At 50.6% G+C, this 25,929-nt stretch overlaps 1 protein-coding gene across 1 annotated transcript in view; it reads left to right on the forward strand.

The window, feature by feature from the left end:
• LOC141997877 (fer-1-like protein 4) overlaps positions 1 to 25,929 on the forward strand; it is a 104,222-nt gene that overhangs the window by 38,176 nt on the left and 40,117 nt on the right. Inside the window, exons 15-28 of the mRNA XM_074970404.1 lie at positions 158 to 540; positions 4,557 to 4,665; positions 5,598 to 5,796; positions 9,062 to 9,182; positions 10,339 to 10,439; positions 10,948 to 11,035; positions 12,620 to 12,736; positions 16,287 to 16,439; positions 17,127 to 17,310; positions 18,189 to 18,313; positions 19,232 to 19,366; positions 23,115 to 23,288; positions 23,601 to 23,717; positions 25,536 to 25,697. Of these exons, the coding sequence (XP_074826505.1) occupies positions 158 to 540; positions 4,557 to 4,665; positions 5,598 to 5,796; positions 9,062 to 9,182; positions 10,339 to 10,439; positions 10,948 to 11,035; positions 12,620 to 12,736; positions 16,287 to 16,439; positions 17,127 to 17,310; positions 18,189 to 18,313; positions 19,232 to 19,366; positions 23,115 to 23,288; positions 23,601 to 23,717; positions 25,536 to 25,697 (2,168 nt within the window). The remainder of the gene's footprint in view (positions 1 to 157; positions 541 to 4,556; positions 4,666 to 5,597; positions 5,797 to 9,061; positions 9,183 to 10,338; positions 10,440 to 10,947; positions 11,036 to 12,619; positions 12,737 to 16,286; positions 16,440 to 17,126; positions 17,311 to 18,188; positions 18,314 to 19,231; positions 19,367 to 23,114; positions 23,289 to 23,600; positions 23,718 to 25,535; positions 25,698 to 25,929) is intronic.

Here is a 25,929-nt window from a genome sequence, read left to right on the forward strand (position 1 = left end):
TGGGGATATGCCCATGTCAGTGTATGTGTGGGGTGTGTGTCTGTGGTGAACCGCCCAGGTCTGTCAGTGGGTGGGGTGTCTGTCTGTCTCTGGAGGTGTACCTGCCAGTGAAGGCAAATCCTGAACCATTTGATTGCAAGCATTTGTGTCCCTGCAGGCTTTAACCCCACCTTTGGCCCAGCCTGGGTGAATCTGTATGGCTCTCCCCAGAACTCGGCTCTACGGGATGTCCACAAGGATCTGAACGAGGGCCTGGGGGAGGGCATATTCTACCGCGGCCGCATCCTCCTAGCCATTTCTGTGGAGATTTTCAGCAGCCCCAGCGCAGTAGATGGCAAGAGCAAGGAACTTCTGAGGGGCACCCTGAGCAAACTGACACTGAACAAGAAGAAGAAGAGTAAAAAGGCCAAGGAGAAATCCAAGGCCAGCGCCAAAGAGCAGAGCCAGAGGCGAGATGGGGACGATGCTGGCAGCCCCGAGGAGGCAGAGCAGCCCAGCGAGGTCACTGTGGAGGTGGAGGAGCTCCATCCGCTCCCAGAGGTGGGCGCTCTAGGGACTGATGGGCCATTCCGAGGGAGGGGCCAGGGAAGGGGCCAGGAGCTTCGGGTTTACACACCGGCTGAGAGCTGTGTGTAAACATGCCGGCGCCGGAGTAACTAGTAACTCACACCTGCTGCTCTTGCAGTGCCACTCGGAGTGTACACGTATGTGGGATGAGAAGGGCCCCAAATGAAGAGATCCAAGCTAAAATACAGAGGGGCCCTTCCTATGCCAAGGGAGTGTGTGCTCTGGAAGCTGCAGGTGTGCCTTGCGGCTGGGTCCATTACTGTGGAGCGCTTCGGCTACCGGCGCTGATTTTTCCTTTTCCCCGGGGTGCTCAATCCCCCTTCGCCCGATGCCCCACCCCCACGCCGCCCCTTTCCCTCAAGGCCCCGCCCGCACGCCACCTCCTCCCGCCCCCACTCTGCTCCCTCCCCGAGGCCCCTGCTCACCCACCACTCTCCACCCTCCCGCAAGCCCCTAACCGAGCTGCCCTGCAGCGGTTCGGCGGCAGCGCGATGCCCCCATCAGCTGATGAGCGAGGCCAGGGCACAGCTGTGGCTGCTGGGTGCGGAGCACCACTGTCTTTTCCTGTGGATGCTCCAGCCCCTGAGCACCCACAGAGTCGGCGCATCTGGCTTTGGCGGAGGCCAGTCCTGTGTCTGCAGCTCTGACGCTCTGCTTTTAGAAACTGAGCTCTGGCCTCGGAGAGCGGCCACCGCCCGTCGCAGGCAGGGCCCTCTGGAGGCCTTTCACTGACAGAAAGCCAGTGCAGTAACTGAATATTTGCATTGGGACTGGGCGCAATAGGCAAGGCTCCTGCCCCCACCACAGAGTGTTCTCCTGAGCTTACCTCCCGCTCGCTAAACCCTTGTCATTGCTGGAACCTACACACCTGCCATTCTGTGGGAAGCTGGTGGAGTGAATGCAGGACAGGTTGCTCAGGGCACTCAGTCCGCTGGGCCATGCTCCCACTGCGACCAGCAGAGCAGCCCTGCCACGCGCCCTGGCAATTGCCGTTCTGGAGCCTCTGAGTCAGCGGGGTGGGTGAGGTTGCTATGAGCTCAGCACAGGGTAAATAAAGTTGTAACTCAGAGGAAAGGGGACCTGTGGAACCCGGGGGACAAGGGGCCTCAGTGCTGGCCCCTCCCCCCACCCCAGGGACCCTCACCACTGGCCCGGACGATCATTGTACACACCCTCTGTCACCTATTTTGTGAACTTCTAGTAGGCTTCCCTCTTCTAAGAAGCATCATTTCCATCCTGCCCGCCCTCAGCCTGAGCCAGCCAGCTGCTATCTAGCTCCATGTCTCCATCAAGCACTGGGGAAGTAGGGAAGCCTCCATCTGGCTCAGTGACACAAGGAGAGAGAGCTGAGTCCATCAGTAGTTGTCAAGGTTCCTTCCCCACTCTGAACTCTAGGGTACAGATGTGGGGACCTGCATGAAAGACCCCCTAAGCTTATTCTTACTAGCTTAGATTAAAAACTTCCCCAAGGTACAAACTTTGCCTTGTCCTTGAACTCTATGCTGCCACCACCAAGCGTGTTAAACAAAGAACAGGGAAAGACCCCACTTGGAGAAGTCTTCCCCCAAAATATCCCCCCAAGCCCTACACCCTCTTTCCTCGAGAAGGCTTGAAAATTCACCAATTTGTACAGGTGAACGCAGACCCAAACCCTTGGATCTTAAGAAGAATGAAAAATCAATCATGTTCTTAAAAGAAGAATTTTAATTAAAGAAAAGGTAAAAGAATCACCTCTGTAAAATCAGGATAGTAAATACCTTACAGGGTAATCAGATTCAAAACATAGAGAAGCCCTCTACACAAAACCTTAAGTTACAAAAAGACACAAAAACAGGAATATACATTCAATTCAGCACAGCGTATTTTACCAGCCATTAAACAAAAGGAAACCTCACGCATGTTCTAGCTAGATTGCTTGCTAACTTAACAGAAGTTCTGAGTCTGCATTCCTGATCTGTTCCCGGCAAAAGCATCACACAGACAGACAAACCCTTTGGTTCCCCCCCATCCAGATTTGAAAGTATCTTGTCTCCTCATTGGTCATTTGGGTCAGGTGCCAGACAGGTTATCTTAGCTTCTTAACCCTTTACAGGTGAAAGGATTTTGCCTCTGGCCAGGAAGGATTTTATAGCACTGTATACAGAAAGGTGGCTACCCTTTCCTTTATATTTATGACAGTAGTGTACTGGCACCTTAGCCTTTAGACCCTCTCGGGCTTCCCCTGTGGCGTCACATGAGCACTGAACCAGGGGAGGGCCAGGACTGAGCTCTGGGAGATAGAGCGATTGCTCTGCCACAGCCTCAGGGATCATAGAATCATAGGAGTGGAAGGGACCTCAAGAGGTCGTCTAGTCCAGTCCCCTGCACTCATGACAGGACTAAGTATTATCTAGACCATTCCTGAGACGTGTTTGTCTAACCTGCTTTTAAACATCTCCAATGACGGAGATTCCACAACCTCCCTAGGCAATTTATTCCAGTGCTTAACCACCCTGACAATTAGGAAGTTTTTCCTAATGTCCAACCCAAACTGCCCTTGCTGCAATTTAAGCCAATTGCTTCTTGTCCTGTCCTCAGATGTTAAGGAGGACATTTTTTCTCCCTTCTCCCTGTAATAACCTGTTATGTACTTGAAAATTGTTATCATGTCCCCTCTCAGCCCTCTCTTCTCCAGACTAAACAAACCCAGTTTTTTCAATCTTCCCTCATAGGTCATATTTTCTAGACCTTTAATCATTTTTGTTGCTCTTCTCTGGACTTTCTCCAATTTGTCCACATCTTTCCTGAAATGTGGCACCCAGAACTGGACACAATACTCCAGTTGAGGCCTAATCAGCGCGGAGTAGAGCGGAAGAATTACTTCTTGTCTTGCTTACAACACTCCTGCTAATACATCCCAGAATGATGTTCGCTTTTTTGCAACAGTCTTACACTGTTGACTCATATTTAGTTTGTGGTCTGCTATGACCCCCAGATCCCTTTCCGCAGTACTCCTTCCTAGGCAGTCATTTCCCATTTTGTATGTGTGCAACTGATTGTTCCTTCCTAAGTGGAGTACTTTGCATTTGTCCTATTGAATTTCATCCTATTTACTTCAGACCATTTCTCCAGTTTGTCCAGATCATTTTGAATTATATACTCCTATCCTCCAAAGCCCTTGCAACCCCTCCGAGCTTGGTATCATCCACAAACTTTATAAGTGTACTCTCTATGCCATTATCTAAATCATTGATGAAGCTATTGACCAGAACAGGACCCAGAACTGATCCCTGCAGGACCCCACTCGTTAGGCCCTTCCAGCATGACTGTGAACCACTGGTAACTATTCTCTGGGAACGGTTTTTCAACCAGTTTTGCACCCACCTTATAGTAGCTCCATCTAGTTTGCTTTTCCCTAGTTTATTTATGAGAAGGTCACGCAAGACAGTATCAAAAGCCTTACTAAAGTCAAGATATACCACGTCTACCACTTCCCCCCCATCCACAAAGCTTGTTACCCTGTGAAAGGAAGCTATGAGGTTGGTTTGATACGATTTGTTCTTGACAAATTGATGCTGTTACTTATCACCTTATTATCTTCTTGATGTTTGCAAATTGATTGCTTAATTATTTGCTCCATTATCTTTCCGGGAACAGAAGTTAAGCTGACTGGTCTGTAATTCCCCAGTTTATCCTTATTTCCCTTTTTCTAGATGGGCACTATATTTGTCCTTTTCTAGTCCTCTGGAATCTCTCCCGTCTTCCATGACTTTTCAAAGATAACTGGTGACACCATTCTGCAGCAGCTCTTTCCTCTCTGCCGGGTCCTGCTAGTCAAGGCAGCCACTCCTCATGGCCCATGGGATGCAGGTGCTGCTGTGTGAGGGCCATGTCAGCCTAAGCCCCAGACCCAGTAACCATTCTCAGATCTCAGGGCCCGCTGCTCTGCCTAGGACTATTTTTGACATGACCCCTGTGACTGTTGGACTGATTGGTGTCTCCTTGTTTAGAACTCACTGGGAGTGAAGGAAGAATTCCTCCTCTACGCTGCCTTCTTTGAGGTGACTATGATGGACCCCTCCATAGGCTCCAAGCCCGTCCATTTTGAGATCTCAATAGGTAAATGTTTCTGATGCTCCTGTTTTCTTGAATTAGAAGGAACAAAATGAAAATATTTTTGAGCCTCATCAAAATATATTAATTCCCAGCCAGATTAGTTCACAGTTCTGGCTATAAAGTGCCCTAACAGGTACACAAAACTGCACAACATGAATGTCACAGCTAAAAGCACCCTCGAGGTTACAGGGTGGAAATTCCTGGTGCAGGTTACGGAGATAAATATTCTAGCTACCTCAGGCCTTTTCAGAATGGATTAGAGATTGTCCAAATTCCCGGGGAACATTCCAGAGTTAGGGTTTCGGCGTGGGGGACGCAGTCAGGATGGGAGTAGGGGAGAGGGATGGTGAGAAGGGACTGCAGAATAAGGGAGGGGAGCAGGAGGGGGAAATAGGGGAGTGGAGGGAGAGAGAGAGAGCGGCTGGGAAGCTCAATGGTTGTGGAGTGATGCCAGACAGCTGAGGGCATCAGAGGGATGGGGCAATTGGGGAAACAACCCATGGAAAAAGATTTTTTTTTTTAAAGTCCAAAGTCCCAAACTTCGGAGTTAAGTGAATGATGAGGCTAGGAAGCTGCAAAGGCTCCTGCCAGCTTCTGCTGCTGCTTCCCACATGGAGTGGGTTGGGTGGGAGAAGGAAGGGAAGCTGCTGAGCTGGGTTGGGTCCTTCTGAGTCTAGTGAGAGTGTCAGGGGGCTAAAAGGCTCCCTATAGTAAAACTGTGAACTCTGAAGAATCTAGGAGGAGTGCATGTCTGGCCATCCAGAGTCTCCAGCTTGTATGCACCGTATTCTGATGGCTGGACATTAAGGCACTTCTAATGTCAGGAACACTGGCACTTGCTTCTAGTTCTCCAGTGGCTGGACAGTAGCAGTCTGTCACCTCTAGGCTACGGCAGATATTTAGTTTAAAATATGAACAATAAATGTATTTGAAAGGGAACTATGGGAAAGCTGAAGAGGTTGTGACCAAAATGCCTAAGAAAGGTGTGAAAGGAGAAGGGCCTGAAGACAAACAGCCTTTGCTGGATCCCAGTTCAGACGAGGAGCTGGATATTGAAGTTATGGCCCCGAGTCCAACTTTACAGAATAAATCCATGACAGAAAGCCAAAGGCCAGAGCCTACCGAATATGACAGGTGAGTCCTCTTCATGGTGCTCGCTCACGTCAGCCCCTTCGCAAAGGTGCTTTGGATTCTTATTCATCCCATAAGGCATTAACAGGTACATGGGTGTAGATGGTAGGGCTCATAGCCCATCATGTTCCCCTCTATTCGACATTGGTGAGGCCTCATCTGGAGTACTGTGTCTAGTTTTGGGCCCCACACTACAAGAAGGATGTGGATAAACTGGAGAGAGTCCAGCGAAGGGCAACAAAAATGATTAGGGGTCTGGAACACATGACTTATGAGGAGAGGCTGAGGGAACTGGGAATGTTTAGTCTACAGAAGAGAAAAATGAGGGGGGATTTGATAGCTGCTTTCAACTACCTGAGAGGTGGTTCCAGAGAGGATGGTTCTAGACTATTCTCAGTGGTAGAAGAGGACAGGACAAGGAGTAATGGTCTCAAGTTGCAGTGGGGGAGGTTTAGGTTTGATATTAGGAAAAACTTTTTCACTAGGAGGGTAGTGAAACACTGGAATGCGTTACCTAGGGAGGTGGTAGAATCTCCTTCCTTGGAAGTTTTTAAGGTCAGGCTTGACAAAGCCCTGGCTGGGATGATTTGATTGGGGATTGGTCCTGCTTTGAGCAGGGGGTTGGACTAGATGACCTCCTGAGGTCCCTTCCAACCCTGATATTCTATGGTTCTATGATTCTATGTTCCACCTAGCCAGCGAGATTCTCTAGTGAATCAGTAGGAGTTGGGGGCTCCTCACTTCCATTGATTTGAATGAACGTTTGGGGCCTAAGTGCTTTTGATCCCCCAGCCCTAGATGCCATACTTAGATAGCTAAAGGCCACTCTCCCCAGGAGAGCAGTGGTTCTCCCTCTGGTGGCAGAAATGCCATGCTGGGTACATTGAGTGTTCAGCATCTCAAATGCCGGATATGAAGTGTTCCAGCTGAGGGTGGGAGTGGAGGATTGTGGTGCGTCTCTGGTACAGGGAATCCTCCCGAATGGTCAGGGAGATGATTGCTATGGGACAAAAGACAGGAATTTAGCTCTTCTGATCTGGTTTTGGAGCTGTCTAGGCACCAGTGTCGGTTGAGCCTTCACCCCAGAGGGGGTTCAGACCAGCTGACTGCCATAGACACCAGGAGGAACTCAGTCGCGTTCCCACTTCCCCTGGCCTCATGGGGCTATTCTCCCATTTTATTGGGTGGGTTAGGCCATCTTAGACTCCACTGAGCTTCGTCCTGTTCTGTTGAGGCTCCTTTTACTCGTTTGGGATGGCAGAGGACAAATCCTTTGGCTTCAAACTGTGTTCATCCTGCGATGGCACAATGTCCATGAGAGAGGAGAATGCTCAGTGCCTTTTCTGCTGCAGAGAGAGACACAGCCTTGAGCATTGCTCTGCATGCTGGGGCTTCACCAACTGCACGCTGCACTTTAGAGAGCAGCTCCAAACCCCAGCTGGTGGAAGTGCTCATGCAGCCCTCCTCCTGCCTATGGGATTTGCTGTTGGGGGTTCAAAACTGGTGCCAGAGTCTAGTGTCAGTGGCCAGACAAGCTTGACCCCCAAAGAAGGTTCAGTGTCTAGGGTCTTGATGAAGTCATTGTGTAAGACAAGTTAAAGCTATGAGGGTCATTCCAGGCTGCCCTGGAGGAGTTCTTTGACCTCCCCTGTCAGGGTTCTTGTGGCACCTTAGAGACTAACCACGAAAGCTTATGCTCAAATAAATTGGTTAGTCTCTAAGGTGCCACAAGTCCTCCTTTTCTTTTTGCGAATACAGACTAACACAGCTGTTACTCTGAAACCTGTTGGGGTTGGCTCTGCCATAAGCACTGCATCAGCCCTTGCATCCAGCCCATATGGCAGGATCTCTGAGCTAGATTCATAAAGGTACTTCAGCTCCTTGATCATGGACTTAGGTGCCTAAGTCTCAGTTTTAGACTCCACTGAGGTCCACAAAACCCTCACTGAATCCTGTGGGATCTAAACTCACTCGGTGCCTAAGTCTTCGGGGTAAAAGTCCCATTGGCACCTGTGTTTCTGTCTCTGGGTATGCACACTGCTGCCTCCCTTTAGGCATTCGGACACCTGTCTCCTGCCGAAGCCCAGAGCAATCCATGAATCTGAGAAGATAAGTTTTCGCCCGTGAGGCCTGATATGTGGGGGTTACTCAGAGGTCACCTGCTGGGTCGGGTCCCATGCAAAATCTGCCTAGAGGAGGTGCCTAACTTTGTAGTTAGAGCAGTCACCTGGGATATGGGCAACCCAGGTTCAATTGCCCTGTCTGCTGAAGCAGGGGGAAAATGAGGTCTGAACATGGGTCCCACCCCGCTCAGGGGTCAGTTATGGGTTATTCTCATGTGGGGCGCTCCTTAATCTCTCCTGTTGATGTTATTCCACTGTGCATTATAAAATCACTGGAGAGGGGGACTGAACGCTGGGTCTCCCACCTCACATGGGTGCCCTGGCCACTGGGCTATAGAGTCGTTCTCTCTCTCGCTCTGGCCCAGTGACGCTAAGGATTTGTCCCCAGTGGAACAGCTTCACAGGAAAGACTGACAGAGCCCTGCATCAGATGATCCCACAGCACAGAGGTTAGAGCAGCCCCCTGAGCACCAGAAGACCCCAGTTCAAATCCTTTTATTCCCTCTGGTGGGTCTCCCACATCCTGCGCGAGTGCTCTAACCACTGGCCTAAACGTTATCACGTGATGGCGCCCCTCCTCCTCGGCTGTTCTGTGTGGACTTAGGCTCCTACCTGATTCATTCTCACAAGAAACGCCCTGGGCGCCTGGGGCGACCTGACGTCCCAGATCTGGATCACAGAGAGGAGCTTCCCTGCAGCCTGGACTTAGGCACTTCTCTCTCTGAGCGGGACGGGGCGCAGCACTCACTCCTATAGCTGGCATCTCCCACTGGTTAGTCCAAGCAGCTCCTGCCTAGCATACTGGCTGCTGTGAATGGCATTCTAAGGCACCTGTTTCTCCCCAGGCATTATACAGGGAGCCCAGGTGCTTGATTCAGGCTTTGTGGATCCCAGTGTGTTCCTGTGATTTTCTAGGCACCTGAGAGCTCGGCGCTGCAATGCTCAGCGTCACCACGCCTACATCCCTTGTGAATCTGGGCCTCTGTTCTCAGCACTGTGCTGCTTTCTTGGAGCTAAGGCCGCAGCAGCAGAGCCATGCATCCCATGGCTTGGTTCCCCAAAGCGACTGACATGTATTAGGGTGGCTCTGAGGCTGCTTCAGTCTCTCAATGTGCGTTGTAACCTGCTCTGCCTGCTGCTCTTAGTTCTTACAGCTGCCTGCCCATGCTGCATGAGAAGCCCTGTGTGTACGTCTGGAGCTATTGGGAAGATCATACCTGGAGGCTCTACAATTCCAACTGGATTGTCAAAATAGCAGAGCGCCTGGTAAAGTATCGCAGTGACTGGGAGACCCCACTGCTTCCCCTCGCACTGCTTCCTCCTGTCGCTGTTTCTTGGGCTTACTGATTTCTTTGAGGTTTATTTTTAGCAATTTTTGAGTTTTACGTAGATGTCCAATATTTGGGGGTGTTTGGGGCTTTCTCTTTGTATGTACTGTAACGAGTGATTGTATCTCACATACGTGACTCCTGGCAATAGTGTATACCGAGAGTGCAGTCTCTTTGTAAAGTTCTGCAGTGTGCTTTAACAGAGCACTTCTTCAAACAGCACTACGTTAAAGTGCACTAGGCAGACTTCAGTGTGCATAAGCAGGTTCTACATGGGCCAATTAATGAGCCACAGGTTGCTGTAGTCAAGCTCTTAGATACAAATAACCGTTTCTGGTGTTTTCCCAGTGTTCATTGGAAAAACACTGGTTTCATTTTTTTTCAGGGTATTTCATTGGTGTTTATCAGTTAAAACAGAAAATCAGAAGCCCAAAGCATGTGTCGTTAATCTGTCAGGAATTTAATACCCTCCTCCCCCACTGCAGTCAGGGCCTCTTGCAGGATTGAGCCCTGACTGCTCACGTGCATTTGATCATGAAAAGTACAGCATGTGCAATATTGAGATGGTGGGAGCTGGATGAGCTGTTCCATGGTCTTTCACATTCTCTTTCTTTGCATGCGAGCAGTCTGCCATCTTTGGAAACGTGCTGCATTGTTGTGTTTTGTGATGCAGGTTCTTTGGGGGAACTGTTGCGAACCACAAAGGAACTTGTTTTCAGCCTTAATTTCTCTAATTGGAGTCAATACTTAGGGCACAATTGCTTCCTGGGAACTGGGCATTGGTGTTTGGGCTGAGAAATCTGAAAGAGCCATTTGTGACCATATGTGCCATTTGTGACCACTTCTGTTCCAGGACTGGTTTATAGAGTGTAAATATAACAAGTAACACTCATATACCTGGTTTCCATATCACTGATTCTCCTCCAACAGGAAGCTGACCTGCAAGGCCCTAACATTTGCTACCTCTTGGCAAAGGGGCCCCAAGGTTATTTTAGGCAAATTCTTTGGGGACTTGACACGAAGGCACTCCTCTCCCTGCTGCATGTCTGCACTTGCACCCAGGGATAATGTGAACGTGGCGCTTGTCTCAACAGGAACATGGACTGTATGACGTGGAGACACTCCTGAGGAGGCCAAAGTCTAAAGCAGAAGACAGACTCAAGCAGGTGCTGGAGGAGTTTGTAGCTGGATGCAGGTTAATGAGTCTCTGCTTCCTTTGGTTTCTTTCTGAACTCTTTATTTGCATGTCAGTGAATGTTCCCGGACACCACACTCTCCCCAGACCTCGCCCAGCCTGTTCTGCCCTAGTCACAGGTGTAGGCCAAAACCCATAATTTTTCAGTCACAGTTAGAGGTGTATCGAAATGTCCCAGAACTAGGGATCAGATCACACCTAGCTCCAGATTAACTGGTTGGGAACCTAGTGTGACCAACTATGGAGGATAGAGCCCTGGTGAGTTCTAGATAATCATCGGTGTCTTTAAAAACTGAAGGTTGGATTCACAAGGTCCTGTTTAATGCACAACTCAAATGCTGCTAAGGGCTGTTGGTGGCTGGAGAAGGAAAAGCTGTTCAGAGGGAGGGGGGATGTTAGTGGTTTCCCTTGAAATGCATTAGGTTCATGTTTTTGGAGCCGTGCCCTGCCTGAGGGATGTGGAGAGCGTGGTCCTGGCTCAGGGCTCACAGGCTCTCTCTAATCACAGGCAGTATTCACTGAATGTGGAGAAAAAACCAATGACACGTCCAAACAACCTTGACAGATGTCGGCTGAAATCCCTGACACACAATATTGTAAGTGGGGTAGGGTCTGTGGGGTTGAGGGAGGGAGGGGCTTTGGGTGGTCACTGGCTCTGAGAGGAGTTTGGGGAGGGGGACAAGGTGGAATTGCCATCATGGGAGACGTTTAGTGCCTGTTCTGCTGGATCTGAAGGAACTGTGTGTCTGCATGGCCATTGTTATGTGCCCATCACCGCAGCCGCCTCCTTGCTGCTCCTGCAGCCGGATCCTTGGTGCAGTTCTGCACAGGTGTGTGGGTCTGCCCACCTGGAGCGCCCTCGAGACTGATGGGGCTTGGCTGTCTGGAGCAGCTTGCAGGATCAAGACCTTAGTCAGTAAAACTGAGCTACTGCCTGTCTGCAGGAGGCCGTCCCTTTACCTGCCCAACTCAAGATAATCCCTGAGTAAGCTGCTAAGCCTCACTCTGTGCCCTGAAGGGCGGCCACCTTGCAGAGAGGGGTGGTTCTAATGCCAAAGGCTCTCTGTGACAGTAGCTAATAGAGTCTGTGGATACCGCCCCGTCACTCCCCGCTCACTCAATAGGAGCAGGCGTCCATCTCCCCACGGATCCTGTCCTGGGTAGGGGCTGGCCCCAGATGCTTTAGAGGAAGTTGTCAGGCTCCCCACAAGGGGCAGTTCTTCAATAAGCAGCCGCAGAGGCAGTTTGTTCTGTGGTTGGTTTATGCCCCGTACTGATGTTATCCTAGTCCATGTGACTCACACACGTAAACATCTGGGTCCTGTCTGTCCTCGTGCGACCCAGCCCAGATTCCGGAGGGCTCTGGAATCAGCCCCTGGAAAGGGGAGCCAGGGCAGCTCCTGCAGCTGGCAAAGGCCTCGGGAAGCATGCCAAGGGGAACGTGAGCGGTGAGGGCCCCATGACTGCCCCCCTGACACTTGCCCTCATCCTGCCCTCCTTGCATGTCCATGAAGAAACCCCTTGCTCACCTTGCACCTGCCCAGGGAGATCCCACTCATCCACTCCCCCCTTGCCCAGGGAGGGTTCCCCCTGCCCACCCCAGCCCCTGCTGCTGTGCCTGTCATACTGACATTCTGCAAGCTCTGCTGCCTCAGGAGTCACCAAACCCTAGTGAAAATGCAGCCCCCATAGCCTTTCAAACACTCATTGCCTTTACACTGTCCTGCCCCGCTCAGCTCGGCTGGGCAATGTGGGGCTGGGTTCCTGGGTGCGGCTCAGCGACAGGCTCAGTGTGGGGGTGTGGCTGGCCCGTGTGGAGCCCGGTTCCTGGGTGCGCCTCAGCGACAGGCTCAGTGTGGGGGTGTGGCTGGGCCGTGTGGGGCTGGGTTTCAGTGACAGGCTCAGTGTTGCTGATAAATTGCTGGAAGTTGGTGGTGGTGATAGTTTCGAGGAGACCTGTCCCTGCTCCGTGGCTGCTCCTGTCCCCTGCCCGCTGGGAGCCGTGAGGCCAGTGAGAACTGTGTTGGAGATGGACCCACAGGCTTGGGTCCACCCCGCTGAGCGCAGCTCCTCAGACAGGCCTCGATGTGACCACGTGGCCTCGGGATGCTGGTGTCTCCGGCCATCTCGGTGGGCGTCAGGCGCGCTCCAGGCGTGTGACGGGTGTGCTTGGTGTTCAGATCCTGTATGCGAAGCAGGGGCTCCGCGTGAGGAGGCGGCTGACTCGAGCCAACGTGAAGGAGAAAGTGAATGATGCAAAGAGAATCCTAGGGAAGCTGCGCTCCCTGGCTAAAGAGGTACAATGTGCGCTGGCCGGGACTCCGGGCACCCCCCACTTCTGGGCGGGCAGGCGAGGTGGGCCAGGCCCCCGCTCCCTGGGCGAGTGGAGACTAGGCTCTCCTTCTCCCCACCCCCATGGATGGGCGGGGGCTGGGCTCCCTCTTTCCCAGTTGGGAGGATGGGGGCTGGACTCTCTGCCTCGCTAAGCAGGTGTCCTCCCTACTCTGAATTATTTTTTCCAATTGTAAACACTCCTGTGAGCTTGGGGTCAGTGCCAGCGAGAGCTCAGGCAGCTGTGGCCATGCCTGCTCCCCGGAGTAGCTGGACCCTCACCCAGAGATTGTATTGTTAGATTGTATTATACTGCTCAGCCACCAGGTGCCACTGTGTGCCACAGACCTTATTGACGCTCGCAACAGCCATTCCTGGCAGTGCATTAGTGTCTTAAGGTGAACACATCCCTGGTGCACCTCTGGGGGTAGGAAGCTCTGTGGCCCGTCCGTATCTGGCACAAGAGCCTGACATGCTTGTAGCAGCCCTGTAACCTGCTCTGTCCAAGGTGTACGTGATAGAAGACGATAGAATAAATGGTTCTAAGTGATGGAGAAATAGTGGATCTGCTGGGATTTGTGAGCAGAACCTAATGACCCCCGGCCTATATGTGACATTGCTGCTGTCTGTCCCTGCCTGGCCTGGTCTGACACACAGTCAAATCCCGGCCATTTGGCAGCAGGGCGCTTGAACAGGGAGACAATCTCCAGTTCTGCTGTCTCAGGGTCTCTCCCCCGGGGGAGCCGTGTTGAGCACATTCTGCGAATTCAGAGCTTTCATTTAAAACAATTCTGTTTCTTTTTCTGTAGCAGAAATGTGGGCCTTTCTATACTCAAAGTTTTCTCACAGTTTAGATTTAATCAGTTTACAAAACTAATTCATTAAACCGGTGAAAACATAGTGTGGATACTCTTAATTGGATTAAAACCAGATCTGCCTCAATGTAAGTCTTAATTGATTCTTTACTGAATTAAACTAAATTCATATAAACTAGGATTAATTTGGGCTGTGTGTGTGTCCCTGGTGGGTATTGCATGGGTTTAACTCCCTTGGTTTGGATTCGCACCTTCAGTGATATGGATGCAGCTTTGAACATAGACAAAGTCTGCCTCTTCGCAGTGTTAACTAATGAGATGCTGCCCTGTTAATCCAGCCAGTAGCGAGCTGTTCCCAGCCAGCAATGAGACAAAGGCAGGAATTTACTTCACCCCTTTCCTTACCTCAATGAGATGTGAACTTCAGCACCTGTCAAAGCCTTCTAAGTGCTAGCACCAAGCACTGTCTGTTTACCTACAAACGGACTAATTTCTTAAAACCGACGTAATTATTTCTGTGCCGGTTTGCGTGTGGACACTAATTTCAGAATAAAAGGGGCTAAAGTCAATTTAGCAAAGGGAACTTTAATTGCTTTTATTCTGAAATTAGTGTCCACACACAAACCGGCGCCAAACTAACTACATCGGTTTTAATTCACACACTTTTCGTTGTTTCATGCAAGTTTGTGCATAGACCACACTGCTGAGGCAACCCTTTAATTGTCTGTTTTTCTTTAAAGTGTCCATGGAGGAAAGAACTAGTGTGTCCTTCTTGTGTTTCCCTCTGAGGAGTGAAAAAAACCTGGAAGATTTTTTTTTAAAAGGTTGTGGTTTTTATGTTAGAACTGTCCATAAAAGGCTGGAATCTGAGCAATTAAGAGGGGGAAGAGGTTTTTTTAGCTAGTGTTTAAAAAAACCTCTCTTCTTTGTTTGTCTCCATAGTTGCCCTGGTGCCCCACTCTGGGCCTGTGCCATACGTTTACCCCGTACAGTTTTGCACTGCGGCGACCGCACAGGACACATTGTCTTAATGTAACCTTCCTGCTAGGTGGTGTCAGCAGCAACAAGGGCCAGATTCAATATCTAGGGGTTCCTCTTCACATTGCAGAACAGAACCGGCTCGAACCCCGACCCAGAAATCTGGGAAAATTACACTCCCCCACACCCCGGGCATCTCTGAAAGACAATACTTCCCCACTTACAAGCACTGAGTCTGTGTATAACAACTCACACTCCCCACGTTCATTTAGGAAAACATTGCAACAATAATTCAAAAGCACGTAAACCATAAGCAAACACCCACCCCACAGTACATTGGGCAATGTCCTTTGCCTCAGTTTGCCACCTTGCGGTATGAAAGTCTGATGGTCGAAAGTCCCTTTAACACGCCACTCCCCTTTCCCTCCGCTCCACACAGCTGGGGTGTGTTCATGTGGGTTTGTCTCCCACCCGTCAAGGGAGGGCCATTGAACAATGCCTCTTGCTGCAGCTGCTGTCCTTGCTGCTCTCCGCCTCGGTCCACTACTGCCGCTGTTATCTCTGCTGCTGCTTGCTGGCACCGCTACAGTGCCATGTGCTGAGGTTCCAGTGCTTAGCCCAGCTCTTCGTGATTTCACTGGTGCTGCCTTCCACTGCAGCTCTGGCCCCACACCAGGTCTCAGGCTCAGCCCCTAGACCTGCTCATCAGTGATGTCAGCTGTCGTGACCACTGAACAGAAACAAGGCCTCTCAGCTGAGTCTGATCAACTCCATTTTTAAACACTGGAGAGAGAATGTTTCAAGTGGTCTCTAAGATGCTTTAAACAGAGTGTGGAACACCTGTTCTCACCCCCCTCTAACTTTCACTTGGAGTTGGCACCCCTGCCCCTGCGTAGCAAGTGATGTTCAAGTTAGGGTGATCCCCTCAGTCAGGGCAGGCTAAGTACAGTTCTTCTGCCTGTTGCTTCTACAATAAGGACTCCCCCTGCATTTTAACCCCAAACAGCCCAAACTGATCACGTTGGCAAAGCAGCTCTGACTGCTGAACACCTAGGATGTGTCTGTGCAAATACGGTCTGCTCCTGAAGTCTTTTCCCTCAGTTCATCACTAGATGGCAGAGGAGAGCTCATCTGGCCCTGGCTCACATTAATATAGACACGCCTTCTGTCACAAACACTTGGGAGAAAAGATTCAGTGCCCCATTCATCTGAGGGCACAGCAAGCTCTCACTCCACCCGCTCTGATCTCCCCAGGAGTCTGTCAGTGAGAACAGAGAAGGTTGGATATTCCAGATATTTTTAATGAAAAAACAAGAGCATCGCAAGAAATATACAACTCTATGCAAAAATCTTTGCAGGTCACCTTTAAAAACTGCCAGGAAATTAAATGCAAAAACCTAAGTTAGGATACACATTTTAAATGTCAAAGTCAGGAAATGCAGAAGTGAAGTTCACTAAGCAACATTATCTTTGTATCTTGTATATTGCACCTACTAAGAGAAATAACATGTATTACGTAATCAAGATTTTCAAAAAATGTCACCTAAAGTTAGGCCCCTAAAGCCACAGTTAAGCACCTAGCAAGTGACTTGATTTTCAAAAGTGCCAAGCACTCAGCAGAGTGGGAGTTTTTCCATTAACTTTGGTGGAAGCCAGACTGGATCATCTATATTCCCTCATGGGGACATTCTCTCTGAGACTCTGCATTGCCAATATCTTCCAGCCCCAGTGCACGCTCCCCGATGTCCTACTCTGGATGTTCAGCAATAATAAGCGAGTGGCATGCACAAGAATTCCTGCACAGAATGTCCTCTACTCTGTAGTAGAAGAGGAGAAAGGCAAGGACTGTGCAAAGATCCAGACCGTCTTTTTAAAGGTAGAGTTTATGTGAAAAACCTAACCATATTCCTGCTTATTTCATTCCATGTTCGTCTCCCTTCCTTCAGCAGCTCTAATTATTGGTTCTGTATCTGAGAGAGAATTTGTAAGACTAGTAAAAGCCAAACAGTCTAATTGCATAGTGAGAATACTGCTCGTTTCTATACCAGGTCCAAACAAGTGAGCTCCTGGACTGGGTAAAGATTTACTTGACTTCTCCTCTCACAGCGTGGTTGTTTTCATTTAAAAAAAAAACCAGCACAAAGCATTTGGAACGTTTTGACATGGGAACATTTCATCATTTGCAGAACAGAATGTTTTGGTTTTTGTTTAGAAACCACTTCATTTCAAAATTTCTTTAATATTATAAAAAAGGTAGAATTGGAAGGAAATATTTTGATTTTATGGAAACAAAATATTTTGATTGTGAAACACATTTTTTTTAAAAATTTTGTTTCATGTGAAGTTTTGAAAGTTTTGGTTTCCTTCTGGAACATAACATTTTTTTTGAGATTGTGGAATTTCCCAAGAAACAGAAAATTTGATCCCTGCCCAGCTGCCCTTCAGACCCACGTGTAAAGCTGCAGGCACAGTGATGGTGCACTGCTAATCACCGGCGTGCGATATAGTCTCTGATGGCCTGTGGGTCTGGATGGGAAGTGAAACTAACCTTCTGCACTCCAAGGTCCCAGGGTCACGCACCGGAGAGATCTTTGCGAAACTAGAGATCTATATGTGGCTGGGGGTGACCAAGTATGTGAAGAACAGCACTGCAGAACTGCCCGAGGAATTCAAGCCCATCTATGAGAGCGGCCAGCAGACAGAGCAGCTTCCAGCACACATGCCGCCCAGCCGGCTCAGCAGGGACGGTGAGCACAGACTGCCCTGGTTACTCTACAGTCCCACTGGTGGCTAAACTGAAAACAAATGAGAGAGCAGTGAGCTGAGCGAGTCCTGCCTGGGCGCCTGGATGTGGGCTCCGCCAAGAGCCTTTTTGGCTTACGGGAATGTGTGTTTGCCACAGCAGCATTCAGAGTGCTGCCGTCTCCTTCTGTACAAATGGCAGACACCTGCTAGCATGGGGGACAGAGAGAGCAGGGCACCTCAGCCTGCCATGGACAACCTGTGTCCCTAGGGCAGTGGTTCTCAACCTATTTGCCATTGTGGTCCGCATCCAATACTACCTCTACGGCCCTGAGGATGTGTCATGGGCCACAGCTGTGTGCTGATTGGGCTGCAAATGCCCCACAGGCTGCGGGTTGAGAACCACTGCTCTAGGGTTTAAAGTTCTGGCAGAATGTCACAGGGACCCCCCAATGAGAAAAGGGCACTGTGACTTCATAAGCTACTGGAGAGTCGCTGGCTGGGTCCCGATTTCTAGGGTGTGTAACCTGCTCAAGACCTGTCCAGTAATTCACTGGCTTTGCTGAGGCCTGATGCAGCTCTGAGGGGCACATGTTCATAGCAAATCATTCCAAAATTAACCCCCCAAAGACTCTAGAACACTAGATGTCACTGGGGACAAAGAAATTAACCAAAAGTGGACTGCCTAGCCCAAGCTATATTGAGATATACTGATCCAAAGCACTTCAGCAGACACCTGTAAAGGTGCTGTCCCCTGCCCTCCTCGCCTCTGAGGGCCACCCCCTCTCCCTCTGGGCCTGCCTGGAAACTCTCTCCCAAGAGTGCCAAGGGCATAACTACTCGGATCTCATAGCAGCCAGTGATTTCTGCTTTTTCTTGCCAGACTTCAGTTACTTCCAGCTGCGAGCTCACTTGTACCAGGCTCGGGGGATCCTGCCTGCTGACGACAATGGCCTTTCAGACCCATTTGCAAGAGTGGTGTTTTCGACTCAGTGCCAGACCACCAGGGTAAGGTCTCTCTGGTCCTACTGCAACCCATCTCCTTCACCTTGGGAAACGCACCTGTGGACCAAACCAGTTACTGCTTGCAGTGTTGGAAGCTGGCATCACAGGAGGAGACTGTCCAATTACCTGACTCCAGCTGTGGAGACGTTTTCATGCCCTCTGAGTGTTGGGATTTTTCTCTGAGACTTTCCACACTCTGTTCCCAAGGAATTAGCTCAAATCTGGACGCGTCACTGACAGTTTTTTATTGGCATATAGCAGTCCTGTGCTGAGGGGATGTGTTTAGGGGTTTGCCAAAGCACACAAAAATCAATCAGATTGTATACATATTCTAAACCAAAGTGACTCATGCACATTCCATGTTACATTGTATCACACTTTGTAATTGGGTTACTAATTTTGGTAACCAATCCCTGTACAGGTCATGAACTGTCCACAAGCTGCTAGTAAGCAAAGCTGCAGATTATCATACGTCATTCTTCTTACTCTTTCTTTATCTACTAGCCACAGGCTATTTACAAGGCCACCTGTGAATCTGTGGCTTGTCCACTGTTAATCTCGGTTTCCTTTCATTGTTCGTGCCAGGCCTGCACTGAGCAGTGTGAATATTTAAGGAATCTTCGGTGACAACAGTTGTATCTGAGGGAGACTGGCAAATGCCCAGATCAGCCCCCAGAATTCTCTTATCTCCTGCTCTTGAAGGCATTGGCCATGCGCACACTGCACTGAGAGGGGTGTGTGTGTGTGTGTGTGTTTTTGTGTGTGCTCTATAGTCCCTCTCGCCCTGCTTTGGGGAAGGGATGTCTGCAGCCTCCCCCTCCCCCTCCCTACTGCTTCCTTAAAGGGCCATTTTAAGTATGAACTTGACTGAATTCAAGAGACTCTGCTGAGCTCTATTAATCCTGATCGCTCTCCATGCAGACCTTGGAGGAAACCCTGAGCCCATTGTGGAATGAGCTACTTTTATATGATCAGCTGATTATTGATGGGCGGAGAGAGGATTTGAAAACCGAGACCCCCGTTGTTGTCATCAATATCTTTGACCATAATAAATTTGTAAGTATAACAGAATGACCCTGGCCCTCTATGTCCATAAGCTCAGTGTGTGCAGGAGTCTGGGGAAAGCTGAGGGAATGTCTGTCCAGATACAGGACGTCACATGGACGACTGCACCAATTTGCTCTGCCTCCGCTCCTGTGATTAGATCTTACCTATACCGGCAGCTCGAAGCTGCAGGGAGGTTGGAGCCACCAGGAGTGGCTCTCTGGGGAGGGCTTTGACAAGCTTCCTGTTGTCAGTCTGCTCTGGTGGTGCCAATCAGTGGAGTTGTGTGTGTGTGTGATGAGTGAAGCCAGCCGAGCTGGCGCCAGCCTGGAGAGGTGAGGAGCTCGTAGAGGAGAGGATGGTTCACATGCAAACACTGAGCTGGATTCTGGTTTGCAGTCTGGAAAGCAGCCAGACCTGCCAAGCTGCGAATTACACTGTGTGGCACAGTTCTAAGTCAGTGCCCAGACAGGCCGCTGCACTGCCCCAGCTCAGCCTGTGCACAGGAGATGTGGCAGGGGCTTGCTGTGGTCCAGAGGCCCAAAGGCAGAAGTCCAAGCAGGTCTGTAACAGTCTTACCACACCCACTGTCAGCCCCCCGACTGCCTCAGCTTCCTCCTTCCTTAGTCAAATCACCTCAGCTGGTTCTTTAAGTTACTCTCCCATCTGGGGCCTGCTTTACTAACCTAGCAAGTGCAGTTTAACTCCAAGCTAGACTCTCAGCCACCTTCCCTGCAGCTCACTAGGCCCAGCCTGGGTGCCACAGTCCATTTGGTTCCTCCAGGCTCATAATCCCCTTGGAAGGTTTTTGAGGTTGTGGCTCACTGCAGATAGCTGCAGCTAAGCCTCTCCCTCTGGCTGGTAGGGACAGCCTCTTTCTCAGCTTTCAGTGACCCTTGTATCAGGCCTGGCCCAGGCCTTCCCCGCCCCGATCTCCCCATCTCTCTGAGAGAACAGGCCCCCTCACACATAGCCCTGCCCTGGGCTACCATCACATGATCCCCGGTCGCCTGGCCCAAGCCTGAACCCATCACATGGGCACCCCACTTGGGGGGATCACTGGACACAGGTGGGGCTGATCCCAGCACGTCTTACAAGCCCAGCCCGCCCTGTGACAAGCTCTGAGCGTGCTCTAACCTCTGCTGTGGCTGGATGATGCAGACCTGCCCTGACATCTGGTTTGGTGCAGCCGAGAATCTGGGCTATTTTTCACTTACAGACCCAAGTGGAGGTGTCGCAGTCTATTCGTAACACACTGAATGTGACTGTCAAACTGAACCACAGCATGATCATGCTAATATGCGTTTCCCACCGTTCCTAGCTGCCTCCGCTGGTGCCAAAGCCCAGCTGTCCCCACCCAGCTGCCAAAACCTCCTTGACGCAGCGCAGTTATGTGTCTTCACTACCGAGTGCAGCACCACAATGAAAACTGAAAATGTACAGGCCTTGTAAAATAAACTGAACCGAATATCACATTAAATCGTATTACGGTCCCAAAAAACTGTTAACATAATGTTGTTAGGGTTGCAAAGTCCAGCTCTTGAAAGCTAGGAAATGCCAGAACTGGCAACCTGCCTTTTGATATGGTCTTTCATTACATGATCACCTACTGTCTTTTTCACAGGACCCTTGTGTCCTGCAGTGCGCAGGGTGGACGGTGCTCAGGGGATGAATCGGGGTGTGTAACAAAGGAGGCTGTTGTCTGTAGGCCTTGCCGCATGCACACTAGAAGTTGAAAGGTGTATAGGAACGAGGCAGTGGATTGCAGGAAGAAAGGCTAGTCTTGGGGCTAAGGCGGTTGAATGGAGACCTGGATTCCATCCTTGTCTTTTCCACGGTCTCTCTGTGTGACGTTGGTAAAGTCACTACACCACAATTGTGGCAGGTGGCCACTGTGTGTTCCTCGTTTTGTGGGTGTCCAGCTTGAGACACTTGAGGCTTGATATACAGACGTGCTGCGTATTCACAGCTGCAGCTCAACTCGTCGGGTGCAGTGGATGCTCAGCGCCTCTGGCAGTAAGGAAGTGTGGCTGAATAAATGAGCAAAGGGCTGGGCTTCAGGTGGCCCTGAGTTCTGGTCTTGGTTCTGCCACTGATTCTTTGTGTGGCCTTGGCAAGTCACTTTGTCTTCCTGGATCAGTTTCCCAATTGTAAAATTGGCCACACACTGAATACTGAGGATAGAAAGAAACGCGGAACAGGTTCCTGAACGCTGTCCATGCTGTGCTCAGAATAGGACATGGAGCATGTGGAAAAAGCAGCATGTGATCACATAACAGAAGCCTGTCTAATAATAATGCAAACACACAAGGGCACTGAATTATGGTGGCTAATTTGGTCATTTCCTAACTTTTGAGGGCTGGACTTTGCAACTTAAATACCCTTAATTTAACATTTTTTGTATGTAAGAATATACATAGATGCATGCATTGTCTTACACACACGGCTTTAATTCTCAATAGTAGTCACAGGTTTTATTATTTACAGACCATCCTAGATATACAGATAATTTACAAGCAAGGAGACCAAGCCCATACTGTAAATAACTTGAAGTCTCACTCTGGTAGATACAGGGCATGCAATGATTGTTGAAATGCAGGAAGGCAATGCTGCATTGTCAGTGAGAGGAAGGCGTTTCTTGCCTTGTTCTGTATTGCACCCATTTCTGTGGTATCTGGTTACATTTTCCACAGTTCAGATTGGGCCATTAGCATTGCAGATAAGAAGAGCCAATCCCTATGCTCTCCTGAAGCCCTCACCTATAAAGATAACAAGAGGAAGACTGGGTGGTCAGCTAAGTGCCTAGGGTTTTATGGTTCTGTCTGCGGAAAGCCCAGGAAGCAGGGCCAGCTCTAGGATTTTTGCCGCCCCAAGCAAAAAAATTTTTGGCTGCCCCCACTTTTTTTTCATGCCCTCCCCCAGCTCCACCCCAACTCTGCCCCTTCCCCAAATCCCCGGCCCCGCCTCCTCCCCTGGGCGTGCTGCATTTTCCGCCCCCATTGCTTCCTGCAGTTCCCCGCCCCCTGCAGGCCCCCTGCCCTAGCTCACCTCTGCTCCGCCTGCTCCCCTGAACACCCTGCCGCTCCACTTCTCCCCCCTCCCTCTCAGGCGAGGGAGAGGCAGTGCGCTCAGGGGAGCAGGTGGAGCGGAGGTGAGCGGGGGGGAAGAGCAGGAAGTAATGGGAGGGGGGTAGAGGAACCGCTCCCTGCCCCAGCTCACCTCCGCTCCACCACCGCCGCCTCCCCTGAGCGCCGCCGCTTGGCCCCTCCCTCCCTCCCTCCCAGGCTTGCCGGGCAAAACAGCTGTTTGGCGTGCGGCAAGCCTGGGAGGGAGCGGGGAGAAGCGGAGTGGCGGTGGCGTGCTCAGGGGAGCAGGCAGAGGTGGAGCAGAGGCGAGCTGGGTCGGTGGGGGCACGTTTCTAGGGGCGGCATGGCTGGCGCCGGAATGCCGCCCCTAGAAATCTGCCGCCCCAAGCACCTGCTTGTTTTGCTGGTGCCTGGAGCTGGCCCTGCCAGGAAGGGAGGTGTGGTTTGAGCCCTTTCTGAATGTACGCCCAGTGCTGAGTGCCCTGCCTTGGGCTCCCTGCAGCAGTTTGCTGCAGCAGTGCGTGGTGGTCAGAGATGGAGAGAGAGTCTTTCCAGTGACTTTGCAGAACTTACACCTGGTGGGGATTAAGCCCATTCTGGCATGTTGTACTGGGACCTGAAACGCCGTGAGAATGCTGAGGCAGTATCCAGTGGCTGCTCCTTCTTGTCTGTAGGGTTCTCCAGAATTCCTTGGCCGGGCCTTTGCTACTCCACAGGTGAAGCTGGTGGATGAACCATACTGCAAACCTGCCCTGCAGTTTTTTGACATTTACAAAGGACCCAGAGCAGCAGGGGAATTAATTGCTACCTTTGAGCTCATCGAGCTGGATTACAGTGGCTACTTGGAGGTAACTGGCTTCTCTGGGGTAGCAGTGTGGTAAGAGGTGCATGGCAGCTTGTTCCAGCTGCTTCCTGCTGTCTGGGCTGGGCAGATTAACACCTGGGGCATGATGCTGGGCTCCCTGCTCTAGCCACATCCTCAAGCAGAGAGGAGCACTCTCATCGTGGGAGGGCCCCCCAGTATCAATGGGCAGCAGTGAAGGAGGAGGACAAAGCTGGAGATGGGAGAGATGGGTGTGTAGGTGGGTGAGGGGGTATTGTGGGGCAGGAGAGACGAGCTTCTTAATTTCTGTGTGGCCTGGCCATTTCCATCCGTCCAGCCTTCAGTGCCCAAAGACGTGGAACCCAAGGAGCCAGACTTCCTGGAGGACCCCCGTTCTGGACGCTTCATTATCCCAGAGGGAGTCCGGCCCATCCTCAAAGAATTCCGCATAGAGGTACTGTGGCTTTCAGTAGAGTTCTGAGCAGAGTTTCCTCTGACTGGTACCAGTGCGCCGTGACTTTATGGCAGGGGGTTGGGGAAGGGACTGACACAATACCTGGGACTCAAACATGTCTGTGCTGCCTCCTCACGTCAGGGACTTTCGCAGGCCAGAAGTGAGTGTGGCTTGGAACTGGGGCGACATCTACCCACCAGCCCTATCACATTTTGGGGTGCAATCCAGGCTGGAGAGGGGCTGTCATCACCTGCTCTGCATCCTGGGGTGCCTCACAATGCTTTGCTGCTGTATCTCACACCCTGGGCTCCTCGCAAACAGCCAGAGAGCATGCAGGTCACTTCGAGTGTCTGCGCATAGCAGCAGCCTGCCAACAACACTCCACCAGCCTTGGTTTCCACTTGCTGGGTGACCCAATACACTTCCAGTCCTGGACTTTCCCCAAATGTATGTTCTGCACTCTCCAGCCCTCTCCTCGGCAGTCCAGATATTGGAGGTCCCTTGAGCCTTGTAAGGGGTCAATGTACAACAGGTTGTTACCTTAACTGCAGTTACTAAACAATTTAGTTTAAACACACTACTGGATTAGTTTTGATTAAAGAAGAATAGAACAAGTTTATTTAACTACATGGAGAGAGATTTTAAGTGAGTACAAGTATAAGGCATGGAAGTCAGAAATGTTTACAAAAGACATAAAGATAAAGCATTTTCTAGTCACTAAAACTGAACAAATAGACTTGGTTCAAGGTGAAATCCTTATTACATGTTCTCAGCACGAAGGCTGGCCAAATTCTGAGGTCGGAATCCCTCCCAAAGTCCAAAGGCTAGTTCCTTGGTCTTCTCAGGTGAGAGAGAGAGACAGACAGACAGACAAACCTACCGGGGGTGCTTTTGCCCCTCCCTTCCATACTCTAGTCACCCTTTGCAATGCATTTTCCTGAGTGTCACTAGACAAAGTTCCTTCCAGCTATGAGGATGGAGACACAGGGGTCTCATGGGGAAAGAGCTTCCATGTTGTTTGTTAAAATGCAGATCGATTTGTTCCTGCCCCACTTCGCTGCCAAAGACTGGCCATGTGACCAGTGATGGTCAATCAACTTTGACGACACCTGGCTAGAGGTGTCAGCTTGTCCTTTGTCTTCGAGAAACTTGTTTACCCCTCCCCAGGCTTGTCTGGTGAACGCATGTCAGTCACAACTTTAACTTTACATGTCATGTTGCTATATGTGTTTCACCAGTATATTATTGACGAGTGAGTTTAGTTTTCAAATGCTACCTGACAAGATGTATTTTGTATAGAGACGATCGCAGTGGTGTGTAGGGTCACAAGCCCCCATTTCATCCAGCATCTCACCTGGAAAGCGTCCCATGTTGTTTGATTAACTCCCGATCACACTGAACAGAGGAGCCTGGCTGTGAGACAGCGCCGTTAGCTCTCACTCATCTGCCCCCAAATTGCTCTGCTGAGTCTGCCCGCCTCCACACTGGCACATTCATTTGCTGTTGATGAAGTGTCCAGTGTTTTCCTCCTGGGAGCGTCTGGGTGGGTGAGGAGCAGCCCTCACTCCTCCTGTGTTGGAAAGAGGGGTCTGACTGCCAGGGACGTGGGAAGGGTTAGCAGATGGTGATGCTGGTTACCTGTGGGGATGAGGGACCATCTGGCAGCTGGACAGGGTGTAGTGAGATTAGTACTGGGGTTAGGTGGGTGGATTGGGGGTGATCGTCCCTCGTAGGGGTGAGGGATTGGCGGCTGGGAAGGCGTGTGTGAAGAGCGCTGAGTGCCTAGAGCAGCTGACGCACTTGGCTCCTGCTGTTCAGATCCTGTTTTGGGGCCTGCGAGACTTGAAGCGTGTGAACCTGTTTGAGGTAGATCAGCCCCAGGTGATCATCGAATGTGCCGGGAAGAAAGTGGAATCGGAAGTGATTGTGTCATACAAAGAGAACCCCAACTTCAACGAGCTGGTCAAATACATCAACGTGGTAAGTAGGGAGCAGTGCTCACTGCCAGGGCCCGGGCTGCAGTGCTGACACCCCCGCTAGCTCTGGGGTAGGGCTTTAGCGAGGAGGGGAGAGGCAGAGTTTCCAAGGCCCGTGTTTCTGGAGAATGGGCACATACCTGCAGACTGGGTTCAGCCCCAGCTGGGTTCCCCCTCTGAGGAACTGGGGCCCATTAAAGACCAGCTGCTGATGGGAAAGAACTCTCCATGGCATG

This window comes from Natator depressus, chromosome 13, assembly GCF_965152275.1.
Source record: "Natator depressus isolate rNatDep1 chromosome 13, rNatDep2.hap1, whole genome shotgun sequence".
Lineage (NCBI taxonomy): Eukaryota > Metazoa > Chordata > Testudines > Cheloniidae > Natator > Natator depressus.